Source organism: Athene noctua, chromosome 1 (genome assembly GCF_965140245.1).
Source record: "Athene noctua chromosome 1, bAthNoc1.hap1.1, whole genome shotgun sequence".
NCBI lineage: Eukaryota > Metazoa > Chordata > Aves > Strigiformes > Strigidae > Athene > Athene noctua.
The window spans coordinates 227,405,861-227,429,897 of NC_134037.1; the positions used below are offsets into that span (position 1 = coordinate 227,405,861).

The 24,037-nt window shown below is 36.3% G+C and overlaps 1 protein-coding gene across 2 annotated transcripts in view; it reads left to right on the top strand.

Annotated features, from left to right (window-relative positions):
* DIAPH3 (diaphanous related formin 3) overlaps positions 1 to 24,037 on the top strand; it is a 255,321-nt gene that overhangs the window by 19,475 nt on the left and 211,809 nt on the right. For both annotated transcript variants that reach the window (XM_074912215.1, XM_074912225.1), the window contains exons 3-5: positions 6,372 to 6,545; positions 12,094 to 12,198; positions 18,880 to 19,010. In XM_074912215.1, coding sequence (XP_074768316.1) covers positions 6,372 to 6,545; positions 12,094 to 12,198; positions 18,880 to 19,010 — 410 coding nt within the window. The remainder of the gene's footprint in view (positions 1 to 6,371; positions 6,546 to 12,093; positions 12,199 to 18,879; positions 19,011 to 24,037) is intronic.

The following is a 24,037-nucleotide window of genomic DNA, read 5'->3' on the forward strand; positions in this document are numbered from 1 at the left end:
GAGGGGCTGAATGCTGCTCAGCTAGCCTTGTCATTTTATCTCTTTACTTAGTACTATGTATTGTGTCTTTCTCTATATTTTGAAATTGTCTGTAATACTGTTAATAGTTTCCAACAGTGAAGGAGAACATCATATAATGCTTGATAGCAGGTTTGTGGGCTTTAAGCCCATTCAGACTTGATCTTAAGGGTCTCTCTATGAGTAGCAAAAGGGTCTTTGCTACTCATAGAGGGGGTCTCTCTTTAAGTAGCAAAAATTGTTCCTGTGCTAAAAGTATCTGATCTTCCTGGCAAAGTGGCTATGAATATGTGAGACCTGTTGGGTAAACAAAATCCTTTGTTTTGTGAGAGAAGGAAAATGTCAGGAGGACAATGAATCTTGTCACCCAGCAGAGGTGAGGCTGCTGTAGTTCCGTGCCCTGCAGGTCTGACCAGTAGCTGGGCTGTGTGTGTATTCCCAGTATGCACCTGCACACATACATGCATGAACATACACGGCAGATCAACACAAGCAGCATAATGGGTGTCATCCTGTTACTGTCTCTGGCTGATGAGGATGAAGATCCATTTGTGGAAAACACACTGTTAGTCCCTCCTGTAGGTGAGCTTATATTCTCACTAGCTGATTGCTGGCCCCCAGATCCCAGACTTCCCTGTGGCTGGCACCTGCATCACATGAGACCCTGAGGCTGTAGACTCACTCCAGTTGCTGATAAAGACCGTTTCAGTCATGGAGACACACACATGTGTATTTGCACATATGCACACAGACCTTTTTGGCAGCTGGTGGGACTCCCCCAGTTCCTCTGATAGGCAGCTTCCCTTATGGCCTTGTCTTTAAAAACACAGTGCACACACAAAAAAAATCTCCATCAGTTGGCCAGGATTCCCCTCACCCCTGTAGGATCAAACACCCCAGTGTCTGCCCCTTACAGACCCTGGTGCACAGACACAGGTGCATTTCCCAATTGGCACCCCTGGCTCCTCTGACCCCAGAGCTTATGGTCTGCAGCAGCTGTCCAGAACTTCCCTTATCCCTCCTCTAGCCAACTCCTCCTGTCATCTTGCCTTTATAGATACACATTCTCCTTCTCCAGGCACTTTACCTTCTCACCTTAATAAGGTAGGACACACTGTGCTGGTTGGGTACAGGGCATGGCCAGACAAGCATGCCAACTAGCAAACTGTTTACTCACAACAGGCCCTATTTATCCCCTTATCCTGTCGTTTCCCCATGCTTGTTCCTCTCCAAATCACTGAGATCCATTCTTTTCCCTGCCTTTGGTTCTTCCCTTAAACGTTGCAAAATAAGCCTTGCACAATCCCAAAATGTTTTTCCTCTTCATCCCATAATGTGTCTTTATCCCCTTAAGTAGTAACACCACTCAGTCAGAAGGGCACTCTGGAGAGCTGATCATGTTGACTCTTGGAGTGGGTGTTAGACCTGGACCATAGGGCAGAGGCTTTGCTGGGATAGCCCTAGGAGGAGCCTGGACAGCTTGTTACTTCCTCTGAATCAATAATTTGCGTTCCTTCCACCTGCTTCTGTGTTCAACTGGGCTTGTGGAGATAAGCCATTGATGGGCTAATGGTTCCTGTGATGAGTTTGGGAAGATACAGGACAAAATATTTGGGTTCTGCCACCCACCATTGTCTTTCTGTGCTCTTCTCTTTGCATGCAGATGGACATTTTAGTACATAGCCTTAAGAGATATTCCTTTCCTTTAGTCTTAATCCCACTGCATGCATTTCCTTTCCTTTTGATATATCCTACCTGTGTCACTTGCTTTCTTTCAAGTAATTTCTTTAATGTGGCTGTGTTTAAAAATATTCATTAGAAATTAAATCTCTATGGGAGTTGAATATTGCTCTGACGATACCCCCTTTGAAGTAAGCCATCATATTTTCATGTACTACTACTCTTCAGTACAGCTTAGATCTTTTTGGCACTGTGTGCACAAGTTTTAATATTTAAAGTCATGTGAGAAGTTCATCATTCACTCACCTATCTTGTCTGCCAAGTGCTTATTGAGACAACTTTTCCCTGTGCAGGTGCTGTCAGCACTGTTACTGTGTACATACAGTAACTTGCTTTGCACCTCATACACTGCTAGAGCATTTCTAGAGTAGGTTTTGGCTGCTGTACTTCTGAAGCTGTAGTTTCACAGAGCTTTGTGATAGAGCAGAGAGGTGAAAGGAACGCTACCAAAAGACAGTTTTAAACTCTTACAGTATAAGGTTGCCATAATAATAGTTTCTGCCAAGGCTTCTTGAGAATCTCCAGGCTGGTAAATGTAAAATGCTACTGAAAAGATATCTCATGGTAACTCACATTCATGTGTTGACCATGGTTTACTTTTCACTGTGTTTCAGTCTGACCTTTTGTGTCATTTACCTTGCCCTTTTGTCTCTTGGAGGATGCAAACTGGCAGAATAAAGTACAGGAGTTTGTAGATGTTCCAGTCTCTGGTGGTAGGAGGCATAAAAGACATAAAAGCCAAAATATATGTGAAGAACTCATTGCCTTAAGTTTATGATAAAAGATTCCTCATGCCTTTCATGTTGGGAGATCTAGTTTTAGGAATGAGAACTGTGCAAATTATATCTTTAACAGCTTCTCTGCTGTCTTAATCTCTTTTCTCTCACCTTAAAAATAAAAGAAGCTAACCAGACCAAAACCCCTGCCTTTTGTCCAAAAAAGACTTAAAACTGTCTCAGTTAGTTTTGGTAACAAAATAGTGGTGTATCTGTGTTATTTCTAGAATTACGCTTGCCTTTGGGTAGGAAACTCCTCTTACCTTCAATGTTTTTCCCTTTCCAGAATTAACTTCTTTTTAGTTACTTTCACTTCTCCTTTCAATATCACATAATTTTTAAACTTAAGATCACTGTGCAGCCTATATTGTGGTTACATGGGCAGTTCAATTTTTTTATAATTTAGCAGAGAAGAGTTTCTAATGAATATGTATGCAATATTTTTGTACTCTGTATTTAATTATTTTACTATTATTTCTTTTTAGATTATGTATCTGAAATACAGTTTTCCTCATCTTTGGTAACACTGTGCTATGGTAGGAATAGATTGCTGTTTGAATTAATGAGCTGGTTAGAGATTCCCTGTTATGTTTTTGTATATTGTATTAAAAAATTTTAGCTTTCTCCTTTGAGTGCCCAGAAGTACTTAATTGCACTCTTTTTTTTTTTTTTCTCTCTTTATTGCCTTTGAACTCTTAACTCCGATAATCTACTCTGAGTTCCATCAGTGCATCAAAGCAGGTATTAATTTGGAGAATTTTGAAGAGACTTTACTGTGGAAATACTGTGTATCAAGACCATATGAACCACTTTATTCTTTGGTTAATTTGAATGTTGGCCCTACAAAGACCTTAAGGGAAAAATTTGTCCCTTTCAGAAAATAATTGTCCTGAAGCAACTGTTCCTGTATGGGTCTATATGTATTTATTGGTTAAATAAATAAATTAAAAAAAAAAAGGAGACATCTTTAGAAGAGATAGAAGGTCAAACCTACTTTAAGCTGTAGTGATACTTTGTATCAAAGCTAACTTCAGCTATTCCCCATCGGTTTGCCTGATTTACAATGTTTTTGATGTAACATGGAAGATTATTGAACTATATTTTTGCCGTTTCCTCCTCTATGCACTTGGATCTACCACCAGCATCAGTGGTAGATTTCATTACAACCAAGCAATGAAATTTCTATTCTTTCTGTATAGTGCTTTCTGTGGACCATGAAATTATTCGCCTGTATGGAATATTGAGAGGTATTAACTTTTCTGAAGCACTATCAATGTATAATTCAAAAGAGAAGTGTATGTAGAATACCCACACTGTACTGCCATGCAGGTCTTGTTGTGAATTTCCTTTTTTAAATGTATGGAAATTTTATTTCTAGACTGCATTGTTTTAAATTGTTTAACGTAATTTGTTTGATACATATTTAAATGTGCTTATAATCCTGGTATCTCACTTTGTTTACATGCTCTGCATGATCAAATATATTCCAAGACTCTGTTTCCCTCCTGTAGGACAAGTGGTATAGGATTTGGTGAATATGGGGAATATGAATGTGATGGCCTAATCTGCAACATTGCAAAACGTCTACCATAGAGTCTAACATTGAAGAGGAGCTTAAAAACAAATCATAAACTAAAAATGTGGACAGGTGAAAGGAAGTAAAGGATACCTTTTCAAGGATGAATGGGCTTCATCCCTGAATTAGTGCTGCCTGTTTCTACTGGAGCAAGAGTACCTCTGAGATGGCATGGGGTATTTCATGGAGGAGACTAGGGTGGTTGTGCCTGGCCAGAACTTCTATTGCTGTTGCTGTGTGGAGCAGGGAAAGGAAGAGGGGGATGCTTGGGGAACATGGACTGTAAGGAAGGGGTTGAGATTTTTCAGGAGAGATAAGAAGTGTAGGGCATGGCTCTTAAACCTAATTTAGTCAATTCTCTTCTGACTGAACCATGGGTTGAAATCTGCTATTCTCTTCCCTCTACCCCTGCTTCAAGTCTGCATGTGAAGAACCTTCAAATACAATGGTTTGTTTCCTAGTTTATGCACTTGATAGTGAACAGTGGAGAAACTACTGGTGAACTCATACTTTGCAGCAGGTGTGCTGCCTTTCATCAGTGCTCTGTGAAAGCCATTGTTTGAGAAGAAAAATCTCATATGATTGGTTTTTTTTTAATATTCCACTCTAGTCACTGTAGTTTGCAATCTGGCTTCATCTTCCCATGCATACCATAGACTTCTGATTTTATAGACAGGAAGGGAAATTGCTGTCTGGTCAAGATGTAAGATGTTTTTTGCCACTGATGACTATACTTCACTTCCAATGATGTTACCCTCCCTTTTGCATTTGTTGAATTCTCTTTCTTCCTGGGTCTTGCCTATGTACTTATTCCTGTGGAGTGTGCTTTCCTCATTGCCTGCTGGTTTGATGTGACACTGAAGGGCCCCATCATCCATGCTGAGCTCTTTTATGTTTATGCTATATTAATTTCCTGCTTTTGCATGTTCTATAAACATCTGTATGTGAGTGGCTTACAATCTATTTCTACATTCCAAAAACTGTTCCTTTTCAGTTTTGAGCAGGAAGAATTAAAGTCTTTTTTTTTCCTCTAAAGCTCTTCATGGATGTCTAATAGTCAGTTCTTGCTCTGACTAGAGTGGAACACTTGTACCCAATTTTTGCTACTAATTTTCTTTGCTCTCTCTGATCTTAATTCCACAGATGCTGTAATAACTTGTCATTTAGTTTGGTAACTTTGATGTACTTATTAAGAGATATCTCAAGATACTGATCTTCAGGATATATTGAAGCCTCAGAATATTTTTGCATATCATTTCGAAGACATAAGTCTATTGATACGGTTGAAATCTTGTCCAAAATCTCTTATGCATCAAATGCTACCATAACTCTTCTGTGTTGACAAGTGTAATATTGCTGTTCACATGTTAAAAAGGCTGCTACAAATATGACTTAGATTTCATCATCTCATTGAATATGTTACCTGCTTTTGTGTTCTGTTGGTCCTTGCCCATATAGGTTGAAACACACAAGTTATAACAATAAAAATGTTTAAAATTTCACTTAGTAGATCTTTATGGAAAAATTGATAAATATCTAACCAGTAAAAAACCCCCACAACCCAAACCACTTTTCTAAAGAAGTTTTTGTGGTTCTTGATAAAGTTGGAGTGGTTGTCTTGTGTTCATGTTAAATCCTAAGGATTATTCATGAAACCATGAGTGTATCCTACTTAATAAAGGAGCTGATGGTTTTTATGCTTCTCCTAAACTTCTAAGTAATTGGAGCACAGAAAAGCACTAAGTTTTGGATAACATAGTGCAAATAAAAATAAATAGAACAGTGTTTTAGTTATGCTAACTTGTATTTTAATAAAAAGTAGTTTCTTTGTATATTCTATTTCAATGCATATTTGTATATTCCGTTTCAATGACAGGAGTACAGCTGCTTCAGAGTAACAAACACTTTAAAACTATGCTTTTGGTATATAAGCCTCCTTTTTGATATTCTGCATGTAATGGTTGGGAAGAACCCTTCATAAATTGGTTTTGTAGATATCTTTTCCTCCAAACTTCCCGTAAAATTCTCATGTTCTGCATGATTTCTCCATAATGTAATGGGATTCTGGTCTGTTAACTCCAGTGCTAAGGCAACTGACCGTTGTATGTATCTGTAGGAAAACTCTTTAAAATGGGATGGTTAAATAACAGGCAAGTTACCACAGAAAAATAAGGATGCTTAGCTTCCAAGAGCACCATCCTTAATTAAGGTTTGATAGAATGGAAACAGTATGTGATACGTTATACCTTTTCTGTTTTCAGTTGGATCGATTTGCCAGTATAAGGATTCCAGGAAGCAAAAAGGAAAGACCTCCTCTGACACATATGAAGCAGTCACATTCTACAGACTGGTCATCCACACCTATGGATGCGGAGGATTTTGCTCCAAAACCCTTGTCGGAAAGAGAAGTCATAACATTGTTTGAAAAAATGATGGTAAGAATCTTACACTGATTTCTTTTACTTAAAAGAATGATAATATGGCTAACCGACAGATGGGGCCTTCTTTTGAACATGTGTTCTGATCTTTACCTGAATTTTTAATATTGTTGTTGTGAGTTGTAATTATGTTAGTTTTGGGATGTTTCTTAGGGGATGAAGTCTTTGAATCATTTTGAGAAGATTTTGCTCCAAATATATTTAAAATGGAAACTAAAGGTTTCTGGTTATTAGAAATAAAATTATGCAACGGTTTTAAGGAGGAACAAGAAATGGGGAATCCTGCTTGCTTTCAAGGTGACCTGAAACTTTTGTGAAGGGATTTTTTGCCTTTGAATGTCACAGCAGGGTTTTTTTTTCTCAATTTGTATTCCATGTCACTCTTGCACAGAAAAGACTTAAGGCTCTTGCCTCCAAAGCAGCATTTGTCTGCACATGTAGTCTCAAATTTCCTTCCTTCCTTAGCTGTGATGGTTACTGTGCCGCAAAAAGAGCGGTCGCTTGCTGGAAAGATCATGTGGCATTGGTACCACCTCAATAGGTTAGGATTTTTGTCATGACGATGATGACATTTTGGGCAATTGAAAACTAAACATGGAATGGCCATGGGAGAAGATAGTCACTGCAATCTGAAGAGTACAAAAGGACATAAACAAGGAGAGTGATGCCTAGGTTATTATTTCTTTATCTTCCTCACAGCAAGTAGTAACAAGTAACACTTGAAACAAAAAGGGACCACCAGAGGCTGAGATGTGGAGGAAATTAAATGTGCTGTGAGAGAAGTACCTTTATGGAATCTAATTCCTAGTACTCAATAATACTAGTTTAGTTTCGAATATGCATTTGTAGACCTGTTGAGAGATATAATTTAAGAGACAGGATTCAGGATTTTCATGATGAAGCTGATGAAAGGGAGGACTAATTTACTGTGTCATCAACTTTTGTATTTGTATTTGTTGTTCTCACATAGTCTATTTTTCTCAGTATACCCTGGTGTCTAGGATATTTTGCTTCTGTTAAGAAATTTCTCTGTGGATGGTAGTTGTTAAGATGTTAGGAAATGTGAGAATTTTTTTATAAAATTTGAAGGTATGCCTCCCTGCATACAGCCTACACTGATGTAGCAGGGCGTGTATTTCTCTACCATCCCATGGAGATTCTGGTATAAGATAGTGTGAGATGTTGAGACTATGCCATAAAAAATGTAAACTTTCCATAAATCCTCAGAAAGCTACTACTGTGCATCTATGTAAATTTATATCCATGGATCCTGAAGCAATTAATTCTAATTCTATAACTACCTTCAAAATTATGTTAATGTAATAGTGTCATACTAGATAATTCAAATGCTTTCCTAGTTTCGTTGAATAACAAAGCACTTAAACTCTTTTTGATAAACTACTTCATCAGTGTTATTTTAGCTATGACATGTAATGCAGAAAGGATTCCTCAGATTATCTGCACTTGAATGGACTGGAATAAAGCTAGTTTAGTCACAGTAGATTACATAGCTAATTATATATTGTAGCCTCTAGTTTGCTGTTCTGATCAAATTAAGTGGTTTGTGGGGGTGGTGAACAATTTGAATGTTGTCACCAGGCTTTTAGAGCTAATTTTTCACAAAATAGAAAGTCAATTGGTTAGTACTGAAGGGAGCAGTTTCCAAATTTCAAAGTTTCACTGAATGCATTCCATTATACTTTTGGTTTTCCTGGGTGCATAGTGTTTCCTTCTCCCCATCTTTTATGCCGTGGTGTCCCATATGGCTTTGATGGTAAAAAATTTGAAAGAGCTCTTAAAACCAGGCAGTTAAAGCTGATAATTAACTGTCATTTAGCTCCTTTCATTTCTGCTAGTGCTATTAGGAAAAAATCCTTGTGAAATGACTTATTCTTATTTTCCAAAGAGGTATTGCTCACCTGTAGAATAACTTCCAATGATTTAAGAAGAAATAAAAGAAAGGATTTGTAGTATGTTATAAACTAAGCACATCTGACCTTCCCCAGGTATTACTGAATATTTCTAATCTGTATAAAAACAACAACATAGAAATTACTTTTTTACACACAGACACAGAATATTTCCTATAAATAAACCAAACCTGCCTTTACATCTAGGATTATGGAAAATAGTTTCTTACTTCCCTCTTTGGTTCTTTTTTTTTTTTTAAGTGTGATTAGAAGTTACTTTTTTTTTTTTTTAGGAAAGACAAGCCCTTTGTTAAATTCAGAAGTTATTTTTCAGAAAACTTGAAAGAGCAAGTCTGAAGAAAGTGCAGAGCTGCTTTAAACAGAAAAAATAACTTTGCAGTAGCTACTGGCTAATGTGAAAAGCATTATTGGGGTTTTTCTTCCCCCTTAGGTAGGATATACATGAATTGCACAGTTGTTATTGCAGGGAAGGTACTGAAGATACGCTAACTCTTAGAAAACATCAAGATTTAGTCATATATTTTTGTGAAACTTAAAATGGAATACTTTGGTTTCAGTGTTCTCACATTTCTGTTTATGTAGACTTTAAAAATACAGTTTAACTATTAAATAAAACACAGCTACCCTTATTAAATATACATGTAAAGTATATTTTCATTTGAAGCCAGTATTGCTATACAGTTGTATCCCTGTGGGAAGGAATCCTGAGGCACAGCGTTCCAAAGGCATTTATTGGAATTTGCAGTAAAAAACAAATTTATCAGATCATGTCAAGCTGGACTTGAATTTAGTAATTTATAGTATGGGTTGCCATATGCCATATCAACAGAGACGCGCATATGGCATATGCCAGGCATTGTTGCCTGGCAATAAGATTAGTCATAAATATGTTGTTGTGCATTTAATAGAAGGTAATTAATGAAACTGAAATATTACATATCTGTAACAAGACAAGATAATAAATGGAAAGCTATAAGGAATACTAAGAGTGTAGTATTTTTGGCAATTTGGCTTGATTTCAATTCTTATACACCCCCCCCCCCTCCATTTTTAAGCTGAGATGTTTTAGATAAGGCATAAAGACTTTTGGGCAGTTGTTGAGAATTTCAGGTTGTAGTATTTCTGGATTTGAAAGAATTTCTTATTGAAAAAATATTTAAAGGAGTAAATTCAAAAGAACTTCCTTATCTGTTCTTATTTTAAATGCCTTTTAGCAGTCCCCAAATCTTTATGTCCAAACTCATATATCAGTGTCAGAATTCATTGATGAGTTGTAAAAGTCCTGGCTAGTAGTTAACTACTAAATGCTTGACAGTAAATTAAAATATTCAGATTGATTTGTTGTGTAGCCGGTTTATATTTTTAGGTTTTCACCTGACCATTTCACTGTCATTTCACTTAGCAGTCTCCATGTACCCTTCCTTTTAGCAGATTACTTTAGGTTTTTGATTTTTGAAATACTAAAGACACTACTTTCTGTGGTGTGTTCTTTTTCATCTTAAAAACAGTGCAGCGGCTTTTGTAAGCCTTGATAAAGACAGGTAACTTTAAATATCTTTAACTTTTTTTCCAAATGGTGTGTGCACACACACAAAAATTTCCACTTTTTAATGTTTTTTAAAGGAAATTATCTCTTTCCATATAGTATTTGATCCCAACAGTGTTTTAATGTATGTGTATTTAAGTCTTTTTTTTTTTTTTTTTTAATTTTATCATGGATATTTGAGTCTGTGCAGTGTTTTTGGATCACATGAGATTTCCTATCATTAAGTAAATCATAATAGTTTCTTGTTTTACTTTCATCCAAGAAAAGCTAGAAAATGCCACATGCCCTTTCAAGATAATATCCCCAACATTTGATTTAGTATGTGGCAACTTGAAAATTATTCAGGAACATGTGTGTCCTTATGCACTGCTAGAATTCTGGTTTGGGTATAAGCAGATAGATTCTTTGAGTTTTTTGATCAAAAGAATTCAGTATTTTGAAGAACAGAACTATGAGGAAAGATTGAAGAATGTGTGGCCTCCTTTCTTCCAGCTTATTTAGATAAACTTGTTTTGCATTTACTTTCAGATGTAGGAAGTAACACCAGTATGCAAGGTGTCTGCCAAGGAGGCAAAGACTATTCTCATTGCTTGAATGAAAGAACTTTTTACAACATGCACACTGGTTTTTTTAATACTAAAAATATGAAGTAATAATATAGTGTATATATGGTATAATAAACAAATCTGTTACTATAAATATACTATACAGTATTACATAATTTAAATACCATTTTAATAATAATTTAATAAGTAATAATTTAAATGCATACTAGGTTGAAGTGAGGAACCTTTTCTAGTCCTTAAAGGAAGGAAACTTAGCATTCGTGGGGGAAAAAATCCATAACTTACACAAAGTTGCCCTGATTGTACTTTGAGGAAGATCAGTTTATGGGGTCAAGCATTTTCTGCAGTGTCTTCTCACAGCTCAGATATATGCAGAACTCTAAATGTTTCTGCAAAAGGTGCTTGAATCTATCCTATTCTATATGAAAACTAGCAAAAGACAAGGAAACTTAAGTTTCAGTGTAGTATAAAATTTTGATCTTTAGGGGTTTTTTTTCTTAGAATTCTAAGGTTATGAGTTTGCTTGCTGTTTGTCTTTGATTTCTGACTAGGTGAAATAGGTTTGATATCAGGATGGTTACCCGCTGATTTTGTAGCATTGCTCCTGCCGAAGCTGGTGAGGATTCACCTTGTGAGTCTCAGCTGAAAATAACTGCAGTAATTCTTGCTAAGCTTGGATGACCATAGTAATGCTGTATGGGCTCATACGTGTGTGTGCCTAAATCATTTCTTAAATCTTAAAGCCCTTTTTTTTTTTTTTTTTTTTTTCCCTTTTTACCTCCAGTGTGATAGGAAATGTAATTTCTCATAGATGTGGAACTGATTACAAGGATCAGAGCATTTTCTAGGCTGGAACAGTTAAAGTCCATGTGTCAGAAATGTCAATGAATAGCTGCTGTATGGCTTTGAATGTAGTTCTGCATCTGTTCTGTTTGACCTCTTGAGTTTATGCTGGAATGAATGAACTGTGGTGGGGTTTTGATGACAATTGAAGACATTGGTTTAATGATCACATTGTCAAGAATTTGGTTCTTACCTGTTGCAAAGGTGTATATTATTGAACTACTCTCAGTGCAAAGCAGATTCTGTACCCAGGATTAAGTATTTGGGAACCAAGGAACAGAATTGTGGAACACATAGATATATCATTAAAAAGACCTTTCTAAGAGACCACTTTGAGTACATTCATAAATGTTTTAGGAAGTGTTAAACAATGCTTTTCTGTATTTTAGTGTGTGTGTGTGAAGCTGTAGGTGATTTCTAAGATGAGATTATGCTAGTGATGGGTGGGATGCACTGCTTTATCCTGGCATAATTGACTGGTTGCTAGAGAAGCTGCGTAAAGATTTTTATGGTTTTGAGTAACATCTAACTTATGAAAAGTTGTTTTGTGTAATAAAGTTCATATTGTCGTGTCTTTATTTTTTAAATCAGTCTCTTAAACAACTGTGTTGCTGGATGACATTTAAAACTTTGGTTTTTTTTTTCCCCTCCCATTCTAGGAAGATATGAATTTAAATGAAGACAAGAAGATGCCACTGAGAGAAAAGGATTTTAATACCAAAAAAGAAATGGTGATGCAATATATTAGCACTGCTTCGAAGTCTGTAAGTAAATTTCTTTGAAATACACCAAAAATCACTTGATGTTTACATTATTTCCTACTGGAGAGAAAAAGGGATGCATGCAGGTTACATTTTTTTGACTAACATTTGTTTCTCATGGACACAAACATTTTTAAAGGGCACTTTCTCATTAGTTTACAAGTTGCAATGAAAGATACTCACTTGTACTTGAGGTGTGTCTTCTGTACACAGAACAGCATTTCTTTTTGGTGAAGGTATGGCTATTAGTGGAGATGGAAAGATTCTGCAGAAAACTTCTTTGAAAAGTTTGATGTGAACCTTTTTTCTAGTGCTGTTTGAGAAGAATTCCTTAACTGATTAGCCTTTTTCGTACTTGAATTCAGTACATAATTCATGTTTTGTTGCTATGTAATAGTTGATAACAAAAGTGTTGTACACGAATCCAATTAGTGTCCTTTTTTTAGTTCTAGGAATAATTACTGGTTGGTGTACCTTGACGAAAGAATGCTTTTTCAGAAGAGCTGAAGTGCCATATAGCTCCTGACTATTACATACAACTAATCCCATCTCAGGTTTCTATGGTTTTCTAGGTCTCTAGGTTTTGTTGTGGGTGATACTGCAGTAGCATCTTCTGATAGTTCATATTTCTCAAACTTTAAGGAGACCGGTACTAAGCTATATTGTGTTGGGACAAATATAATAATTTGCAACTGCTATGCAGAGTACTCAGAAGGTTTCATTTACAACAGTTATCATAAAAACTTAAAAAGAACAGCAGCTGCACCTCTAATGGATCACTGAAAGTGAAGCAGCCTCTGGTGATCAAAGTGAACTTCACAATAGTCAAAGCTTCATCACTGACCTCAGTATTAGGATTTCTGTTTCTTAGAAATGCAGAGCTCCTTTCCAGTATTCACAAAGCACATCATTGTTACTGATGCATCTAGAATTTATGTTGAGTTTGGTGGAGCTGTGCTCAGGTGCTTATTTATGTATAGAATACTGTGACCTGACTCTCTGTATGTGAGAGATGTTTGAAATGAATCCCTCACTTAAGGACTCAAAGTTACTTAAAAGTAGCTAGAGTTCTACTGATGTGCGTTGTCCAATACTCATTTATTTCACTCCACTTCATGTAGAGACTTCTTGAACAGGTGGCTGAAAGCATGCTTCTGTATACATATATGTGGTTGTTTGTAAGTACGCTGATACCATCAGTCTTTATAACATGTTCAGGGGCTCCCTGTAGAAGAATTGCTAAGAATAAACAGTCTTGGAGTTTGAGTACTAGTAGTACTTGCTGAAAATTTGAGTCATAGAAAAAAACTGTATCCTTGGAAGAATTCTGCTCAAGTACTTCAATATTCTGGTAGTACAGTGGTATTCTGGTAGTATAGTGTTTAGATGAAACCTTATTTCTTTCCTTGAAAATGTTATCTTAGAGATGTGTATCACACATTTTTTAAACCATCATGGCTTGGAAATATGGAATGAAATTTCTGTCTGCTGTGGTATCATGTCTTGTTCCCTTCTCCAGCTGTTTCCTGATAAATAACAGTTGTGTTAAAAGGCTATTATATGAGTATGAATTCTCATCTATCAGAAGTGGTGTGGTTCTGTTTGTTAGAGATTGTTATGTCCAGTGTATTTTCTGTGTTTTTGTAGCAGTTTGTAGGTATTACGATTCTTTGAGGTTAGAAAGAATGTCCCATTTTAAGTGCTATATGAACACAAATATGTTCCAGCCCAGAAAAGTTTTAAAAATCAATTTTCATGTTATGGAGTTAATACTCAAGTGGAAATAAAAAGCAGTATTGCTGTAATGTTACTCTACCATAAGTTTTGCTATTCTGTATGTTGAGCACACACAGACCGGGCTTTTAAAGTGAGTTTTCTTCACAAGATTTTGTTTTGTTGTGCAGCTTACTCCCTGTAATGTTTTAACTGAATTAATTAATGCTGACTTCATACTGCATCTGCTTACAGACCAGTTGTTCTTCAGTTGAGTAATTAAATTTCTAGAGGCACTGATGCCTCAAGATATTTCCTGTTTCTCAGTTAACTCAAGCATTTTGAACTTAAGCAGCTTTTCCCATGCTGAAATACAGCTAATATAATCAGTTCCACAATTGGTACCAAATGCAGCTCTCATTTTATTTAAGCACTGGCAGATGTATCATATTCTTATTATGTTGCAGAACCTTGGCATAACTATGAATAAGTGGTACTTGGTACTATGGGTAGGATGTACAGATACTCACAGTTTATTGACATCTTTTGCATAGAGTACTGTTGAGGTGGGGAACTGAGTCTGAAATGGGATGGCTGGTTACTCTCTGGATGTTGATGTGAGTCTCCATTGCTTGTGGTACTGTCTTCAGATGGGTCAGAAGAGACTCTGAAATGTCATTCTAGTGAATTCTTATAGTCTGGCTGGGCTCTTGTTCCATGTGACCTTTCCACTGCACACATTGCTATTGATTATATTAAATTACTTCCAAAATATCTTCTATCTTAACTCCATCCTGTCGATACAACTGTCCTATATGACCGTTTCTGCATTAAAAGAAAGCCATTTTACTGACTACTTGTAAGAATCTTTGTTATTTCCAGCTTGGTCAATTTTACATCAGGGTCTGCTGGGGGAAGTCACTGGAAATGACAGGTTCTCCACCCAGGATATTAATCCATATGCTTAGGCATACAAGTAGTGCTTATCAACTAGTCTGTGCACAGCAGGAGCTGCCAGGAGAATTTCTGGGACTTTTAGAAATTTCCAACTGGAGAGCTGTAACATTTAGTTAAATACTTTGTCATGAAGGCTGCCAGGAGCTTGTTTGGTCATCTTGTCTCTAGTCAGTCCACTATGTCATCTGTGCAGAGACTATCTGTGAAAATCAAGGATCTCACGGGGATCTATCTGTATATGCTGTGTATGCATACAGGCATGGCCCTGATCCTGGTATGCCACAGTTGGAACAATTTCTTCCTTATATCATAGCCATAACTCAAATTCCCCTCATTGTTCCTCAGAGTTTATATTGTCTAGTCTTAAAATATCTGGGGATTATTGTAACAGGATGGATGTGCTCATATATAAGCTCTTAAATAACCAGACAGAAACCCTTGTTGCCAGTTCCTCTTAGCCAGTGAATTTGTAGTGTTTTGACCAATTTACAGTATAGTATCTTTTACTTTTCATGTTTTATCAAGTCTGATATTTAGTTCTTAATACTATGAATACTTTTTTGTTTGGTTTAGTATCTTCTACGTTTGGCTTGGAGATTCTCTCCAGTTGTTTTTTTGTTTCTCTTTCTACCTTTTGATAGACCTATGTCAAAGCTGTAGGGGAACTGAGCTTTCTTTCCTTATGGAAATGCAAGCAATTATACCATCTTGGTGAGGAGAGTAAATTGTTTGTGTAATAGGTTTGCCAGCTAGATGTTTTTTGAGGAGGTGGTGTTCTGTTCCTGATTTGCCAATGTATACTATTAACTCTTGGACCCAGAGAATATCTGAGGAGATTTAAGTAAGTTGCTGTGCTCTAAGGCCTTTCTCACTTGAGTATTATGTGCCTATGAACTAAACACAGAACACTAAATAAAACTGTAAACACAGGGTTTTTTTTGTCTGTGGAAACACATATTGTTATAGATTTATTTTTTTTTTTTCTCTGAGTTTCCTTGATCTCTAATTCTGAGGCTCTCCTCAAACCCTCATCCCTTCTTGACCATTTAATCTACTTTTTTTCCATGGACCGTAGTTATTGTAAGTGACTCACATATTTAAGCAAATAGAGATCTCCATCAATTCAGAGGTATGAGGCATGTTTGGAATGACATTCCATGTATTACATGCAGTGTACCAAAATATAGCATGGGATGCTATATTTTCAGGGTGGTTTCTGGCAGTAGTCTGTTTTCTGGCATCTGGAACATCTGTTTCTCAAGTATGAGGAAATATAGGTGGAGCAGAGGTAGTATAGCCACCAGTAGCCCTCCGAAGTTCGCTTATCACAGAGTCATAGACTAGAATGATGAAGGCTGTTAAACCTCTGGAGATTGTCTTGTCCAACCCCTTATCTAGTCCATTTTTTAATATCTCTGATAGAGGAGACTGTACAGTCTCCCTGGGCAACCTGTTCCAGTGCTTGACCAGCATTATGGTTAAAAAAAACCACAAGGAGAGAGGAGAGAAGTTTGTGTTTGTCTTACGTTTAACCAATTTGCTGTATTTCATCTTGTGCCTCTTGTCCTTTCACTGATAGGGTTCCCCTGAGCCTTCTCCTCTTGGAACTAAACAATCCTGGCTCTATCAGCCTCTCCTTGTACAACAGATGCTCCTTCAGTTGTGTCCACAGCCCTTTTTGGACTCATCCCAATATGACCATGTCTGTCTCACACTGGGGAGCCCAGAACTGGACACAATACTACAAATGTCTCACCACTGCTGCGTTGAGGGGAGGGATCATTTGTCTCTCTTGACCAGCTGGTGATGCACTTCCCTATGGTCAGCTTGTCATCTACCAGGACTTCCATTTTTTCCCTACAAACTTACTTTCCAGCTGGTTGCTCCAAACTTGTGTTGATGCATGGGATTATTCCTTCCTCAGGTTCAGGATTCAGCATTTCCTCTTGTGGAACTCTCTGGAATTCCTCTGCCCATTTCTCCTATCAGTTGAGGTCCCTCTGAATGACAGCACAACGGTATAGTCTGTCAACCACTCTTTCCAGTTTTTAACTTCACCTCTCTGCTAGAAACTACTTCATCATCATCCACTTCAGGAGGAGAAAACTTTTATTTTTCCACACTTCTTAAAGATCTACCAAAGTGAGAAAACATCTGTATGAAGCTCTGTATAATATGAGAATGCCTCACCATTTACAGTGCATAGTTTCAAGTTGTTGCACTGCAAGTCTAATTCTCTTCAACTCCTGACTTAAGCCACTAGATAATCAACTGTTATTTAGTAACTCTCTTTAGTGCTTGTTGTGTTTTGAACTCAGCCGGCAGCCAATCACCACATTGCCAGCTGTTCACCTCCCCCATCCCTAGTGAAATAGGAGAGGGACAAAGAGAAGAAAATTTGTAGATTGAATAAAAAAAATAGTTTACTAATAGTAACAAGAAACAACAGTGTCAAAGTGTAAGTCCAAAACAGATAAAATGCAGCAGTAGCTTACCGAGCATGGTGACAGGTGTGCAATCCCCCCAAACCCCCTCCGGCTCCCAGCCATGATCTGAACACACCAGAAAATCCCGCCACACTGACATGGAAACCAAAAACAGCGTGTGCCAGAGAGAGCCCGCATCTGCCTATAGACACTGAGCATGACATCACATGATATGGAATACTCCCATGATCAATCGGGACTTGGCCCTCCAGCTGTGCTCCCTCTCAGCCCAAGGAAAGTTAACTCTATCCTGGCCAAAACCAGGACAGTGCTATATGACAGAATACTTGTACTTCCCACTTGGCACCCCATTATATGCCTCTTTTTTTAAATTTAAATATGTTCTGTAGAAAATGTATCTATCCTTCATGTCATAAATGGATATTGGGTGGAGTAGACTTGTTATTTTCCGCTGTGTACAAATTTTGGTTTTGTCACTCCTTAAAAAAGAAAAGGGGAAGAGAATACTTAAGAATAGGGTGATGCCTTTTAGCTTTGCCATTTTATCTTAATTAGTTCACTAGAAACATTGCTTTGTTTAAAACAATGGATACTATATATCATTCAGAAGAGTCATTAATATCTTGAATTTATTTTAAGCAACATTTGACACCACATATATACAATGATGAGTTAAAGCCAGTGTCTTTCAACCTATATTGCTTGGAACAAAAAACAGTTTATTTACTCAAAACAACTTTTGTGGTGCTTCATTAACTTGCCATTTCATCTTCCTTTCTATCTCCTTGTTCTCTGTGTCCCCATTTGCCTCCCTACCTGCCAAAAAGAGCAAAACCCAAAAAGCAAAGCAAATTCCAAACCTGAAGGTTGTGTCCTTATGTTACTGCATCAGTAGTCATATTTGTGTTGCACTGCATTCTTACAGATGGCAAATACAACAGATGAGGAGCTGTGATTTATCTTTAGAACATCAGTGGTTCTGAAGAGATCTTTTTTTCAGTTTTTTTGCTTTAGCTTTTAGAGCCAAAGCTAGCCTGTTTTATAGTCCCAGTATCATAAACTCCTCATCTGAAGGATCTTTAACTGAAAAGCGTTTCACAGCATTATCTGCAAGAACTCAAGTTACTGCAGTACCATCCTGAGTACTCTTCTGATGTGCTGGTTCTTGTGCTGTTATTCTTGTATGACTGCAGTCACCTTCTGGGTACGTGACCTCTGATCTCTTCAGAGCACTTCAGAATTGTTTTTCTTGTGTTGAGTATTGAAAATTAAGATGTTTGTAATGTCTAAACAGAATCAATTAATTACAAAAATTGTATTTCACCAAGTGTACGTGATACCTTTCTGCATTTGATGCCTCCTGCTTTTGAGTACTGATTATAACTGTGTTCGTAAATTGACAGAAGTTTAGTCAGCATTTATCATATACAGTAGATGGACAACAAACAGTTATAGGTTTAGGACTTATCTTTTATTTCAAGGAACAGAAATGAAGGTTAGCCATTAATAATCTTTTCAAGCTCTATATTTGCCAAATAAAAAAAAGAATGCATTTTCTGTATTTCAGGGAAGTCTCAAGAACAGTCGGAAGATTTCACCCCAAGAGTTTATTCAGGAATTAAAATCTGGGTCAATAGATGAAAGACTAGTCACTTGCTTAGAATCTCTCCGTGTGTCCTTGACCAGTAATCCTGTCAGGTAACATCATTAACACATATTGCAAAGATTAATCGTATTCTTATTTCTTAATGGATTAAAATTAATGGATCTGTAGATGTGCATGTTTCAAGATTTTTCCTATAATGAATGTGTGTGCTTTAGTGAATGATTGTACCTTTTTTGGGTTTTTTTCATTGATTACGTATCTTCTGTAGATCTATTTTTCAATAGAGGTCACTGATCTGTACAAGGTAATGCTAAGAGAATGTAAAATAAGTGTAGTGATGAGCTGTTCACTTCGTTTTCTGGTGCTAAATAGTAAAAATTTTTTTCATTTTTATTTTTGAAATATTCTATTAACTCTTTAGTCTTTTGACTTTGTCAGGTTGATCAATGCTGGGAGATAGCACTTCAGTGTAAGTTTGTTAGCCAAAAAACATAGATACTTTTAGTTGTGTGCTCCTCATTCAGTCCAGTGTGCTTTAGGCTTGCTGCCTTCTGGTAATTTTTGTCTGTATCTTTGGGGTTTATCTACACAGTGGAGAGTACAACATTAGTTTACCTGTGATTTTTTTTTTAAAAAGGCTAACTCTTCAGTAGTCATAACTCATAACACTGATATAAATCTTTACGTTTAATTTTGATTTATCCATGAAGCTTGAATTGTGGATGCTGGCTTTATTTTATTAAATCATATTTTTTTTCTATTCTGTTCTATTTACAACCTTTTGTTTTAGAGACCCTATGTAAGCCAATGGTTGATTTTGGGAAGCTGTTTTGGGTTTATTTCAAAATAATGCAAATGAAATATTTGGAATGCTTATGGTGTGAAGTGATTAAAAGAGGTTTAGACAACTTCCTGCATCTGGCATGGCAGAGCTGTTGATGTGGGTCTTCTGTATGGGTGCTTTCTTCTTCCCTTCTTTTCATTTTTGCGATGGATTGTCTTATTTATAGTATTTAATGGTTCACACTGGAAGAAACATGCTTTACATGAACCTGGATTCTTCTGACAGAGGGTTTTACTGAAAATATACTTCCTTCATGAATGTGAAGCTAATTTTTGATATAGTAGGCTGCTGCTTCTTTATTTAAAAAAACCCCAATGACTCAACAACCCTAGAGATTTTTTTGATTTACACTTACATTGATTTAACAAAGAAAACTCTGTTAGTATGCATCTGGAAATAGAAACACAAAATGTATGAAGTGTGTGATGACTTAAGTTTAGAGCAGCCTCTTCTCTCTGTTCTTGATATGACCGAGTAGTTTCTTTTTGTGTGTGATCCCCTTTACCCCTTTCTCACACACCGAGAGAAAAGTTAATCTCCCTCCCTCAAAGAGACAAAACAAAACACACAATCTTGGTGAAGTGCTAGTTCTGCCTGACAGCATGGTACAATGTGATAGGACGTGTAGGGGTGAGGAAGATGGAGAAATGGTATCAGAATAAGAAGCACGGAGGCCGGCTACGAGAAAACGGTGTTTGTCTGTACTTGAGACATTTGATAGAGAATGCAAGATGAATTAGACTGATGTTATAACAGAGCATCTGATCAATACCAGAAGTCTGGTGATCAGTATATTCTGAAAGAACAAAGTACAGAAACTTTTACAGCAACTAAATATTATGAAAAATCGGACTAAGTAGGTTTTACATAAACATTTCACGTTTGAGTAAGGAAAGGATTAGAAGTCTGTAGATATATGTTATGAGTAGAGGGAAAAGTGCTTTTGTGCATGGAGAAATGGAAAAATGAATGTTTTAATTTTCATAAGCTTAGCGTATTTTATGTCAGTGCTTCAAAGCATACTAGAAGGGTATGATGCATTGTTGATAAAGAAGCATTGATACTTTGAAAAATTAGTTTCTTTAACTTATTGGTAAAAAAAGTTCTAGATTGTAGCAGTGGCTTTAACTTTGTTCAATCAAATATAAACTGTAATAGGTAGAAAGTTTGACAGAATCTAAGTCCTAACTCGACTATAATTTATTAAAATTTAACTTTAATTTGAAACATTAAGCAGAATGTAAGAGACAACGTAAAGAACTATAATGGTTAGATTGGAGTGAAACTCATTATTAAGTTAATGGATGTATGGCCTAAGAATAGGTCTGAATTTGAGAAGTTTGAATTGGAAGGAGAGACTGTGGTTTGCAAAAACACCAGAGGAGACGTATTTAAACAAGCAGCAGTTTCATAAAATGTTACTTGTCCATGAATGCATTTTAGTCTACAAATCAAAGGAAGAATCACAACCACTGGAACATATGGGTTCTGAAACAGTCTTCTGGTGTATTGAGTGGTGGTGAAAAACTGTTAAGATAGACCTCACTAGGCTCAACCAAAGCATTTTAAAATAGCCTTAGTAAAAATCTAAGTTCTTCTATAGGACTTACATACAAAACCAGAAAAAAATCTACCAGTGGCACACTGTTCTTCATACTAAAAATTTGTGAACATTTTAAAATCACGCCCCCTTTTTTCTAATGAGTAACAACAGCTGATGTTCATTGGATGCAGATGTTTGTGACTGATTTTCCTATCAGTGGCCAAATCTTTGAGTAGGAACTTGTTTTGACACCTAACTACTGAACTCCACTCCAGCTGCTGTAAATCCATGATTAATTTCAGCTTCATATGATATGAGCAATGAGAAATAACCGATGAAATGTTGGGATTTTATTTTGTACATGTATAATACCCAAGAAAAAAATCTATGCTTTTTTAACAGGACGAGAATTAAATTTAGGTTGGATCTAGCCTGACAATCTTAACATTTGTGGGCTGTGATCTTTTTGACAATATATAATTCAGGGTTTTTTTCTTTCTAAAAAAAGAAAATCAGTGTAAAAAGGTGTATCGACTTTTTAATCTTGTTGACATTTCAGTTTCTAATGCAAGAAAATGTTCTACAGCATTGTTTTAAATTAGTTTTTTATGTAAAAATATTTTTATTTCACACAGAAATATGAATCAAGTGATAGAGTAGTTTGATCCTGGTACTTAGAAAAATGTATTGAAAACTATGGGTTGCTGCAAACAGTAATATTCATTTTCTATCAGTATAAAGAGTAAGCAGCAAAATGAAAATATATCCACTGATCTTGGTCACTATTCTTCAATTAAATAAATGGGATGTTTTTACCTCACAGTTGCCAACACAATTAATCAAAAATGGTTTAGTGATCTACCTGTACATAGTATTACGGATAACTAGTTATCTACAACTATTTCTTCTCCTTTTGTATAACCGTTGCAACAGATTTGGCTCTTGTCATTAAGAAGACAATTTTAATAAATTGAAAATAGGGGCACTGATAGCTTGGTGTTTTGCTGGACTGACAGAAAACTAGGTGTTTGCTCTAGATAGGGTAAGTAATCTTTGTTCTTTTGTGGAAGCAGAGGAAAGGGCAGTAATAATGCAACAATATTTTAAGCATTTGATCATTCTCAGAGTCCTCGGCTGGTGGATGTATGACAAAGTGGCTGTGCGTTATTCTGTCTAATACAAAATGTGCTAAGAAATGTCTAATATGATCATCTTCAGGTCAGATATGGCCAGTTATACCAAAACCAATTGACAGTTACTTGCCTAATCTGTTTTAGAATGGAATACCCATCCAGGAGGAAGAAATTCTATTTTCATATATATGTTTACTTTTATGGGAAAAACATATAAAAGCGTCTGATCTGATTCTCTCTTCCTTTAATTTTAAGTCCATTACAGTTCTGTATCTGGCAGATATCTGCAAAGAACTGTTTAATCCCATCCTACGATGGGTTTGGAAGTACTGCATAGTTAAAAAGAGCTATTGCATCTCCCTTGTGTTGTTTCCAACAGAACAATTCATTATTTATCACTAGTAAGGTCCCATCATTACAGATGTATCTAAATATTCTGGTTACTAATCAAAAGTAGTGATAAATAAATTTTACCCAATATGTACAATGGCATGTAAACAGAGAAAGCAATGGAGAGTCTATAATACCAGTAAAGTGAACGTTGTACGTTTTTTGCTAGTTCTGATCAATGTCTTGATTTTGAACTTCCGATGTTGCAGAATGGATTCTTCTTTTTTACATAAAACACTTGATTTTGTTAATACACAACAAGAGATTTCCTCAGTTTAAGCTTTTTTAAAGTAATAATTTAAAGAATGCACAGAAACTATTGTTACTACACCCTCATCAAAAGATGGTGAAAAGTATTACATCTTCATCATGCTAACCATATCAGTTCTAAATAGAGATGCTTTCATCAAATCAACTGATTTGTAATCAGTTAATAGATAAAAGTAATGCAGTAATTGGAAAGTGAAAATGTATGGAAGAGATACCCATTATGAAATAATTTTCTGTCTTGTTGGCCAAAGACAGTAAAAAGAGATCCAAGGACTTGTCTCATGGGAGTAGTACGGAAAGTTGACTAAAGCTGTCAGGAAATATTCTTGCCTCTTGTAGAAAGAGAAAAGTATTCAAGTACTTATGAATTCATTCCATAATTGAATATTATAACTTCACCCTTTATAAAAGGAATTTCCTGAGCAAATAATCTCTACAGTTTTTCTGCTGTATATGTATTTTTGTTGCTTCTGCAGCCAACTTCTTCCTCCAGTAGAATTTTGTTAGAAGTTTGAAGCTCAAAATACCTGTGCCTTACACAGACAATGAAGTCTAAAGAGCAAATTATTCCTTCTGTTATGACTATGAATGGCAGTGTTGCCCATGAACTTTAGGGTTAGGTAACTGATTAGACATCATAGTTTCAACAAGACCAACAGCTACTATCAAAGGGATGGCTGCAGTACTGCTGTCAGTGATGGAGTTACTTGTATTTGATATCAAGGGGTTTTGGGCAATAGTAAACAGGACCATGAAGCCACTGTCTCGTGTAGAAGCAACATGCCCAGGTTTAACCTCAGCAAAAGATAGCTTTGGCAGTCGCAGAAATTTAAAATTTTTGTTGTGTTCACTTGGAGATATTCCTATGCATAAATATCCCAGGCAGCCACTTCTGCAATTCCTTGAGGCTTTTCCTTCTTTCACTGCCATTTATGGTTA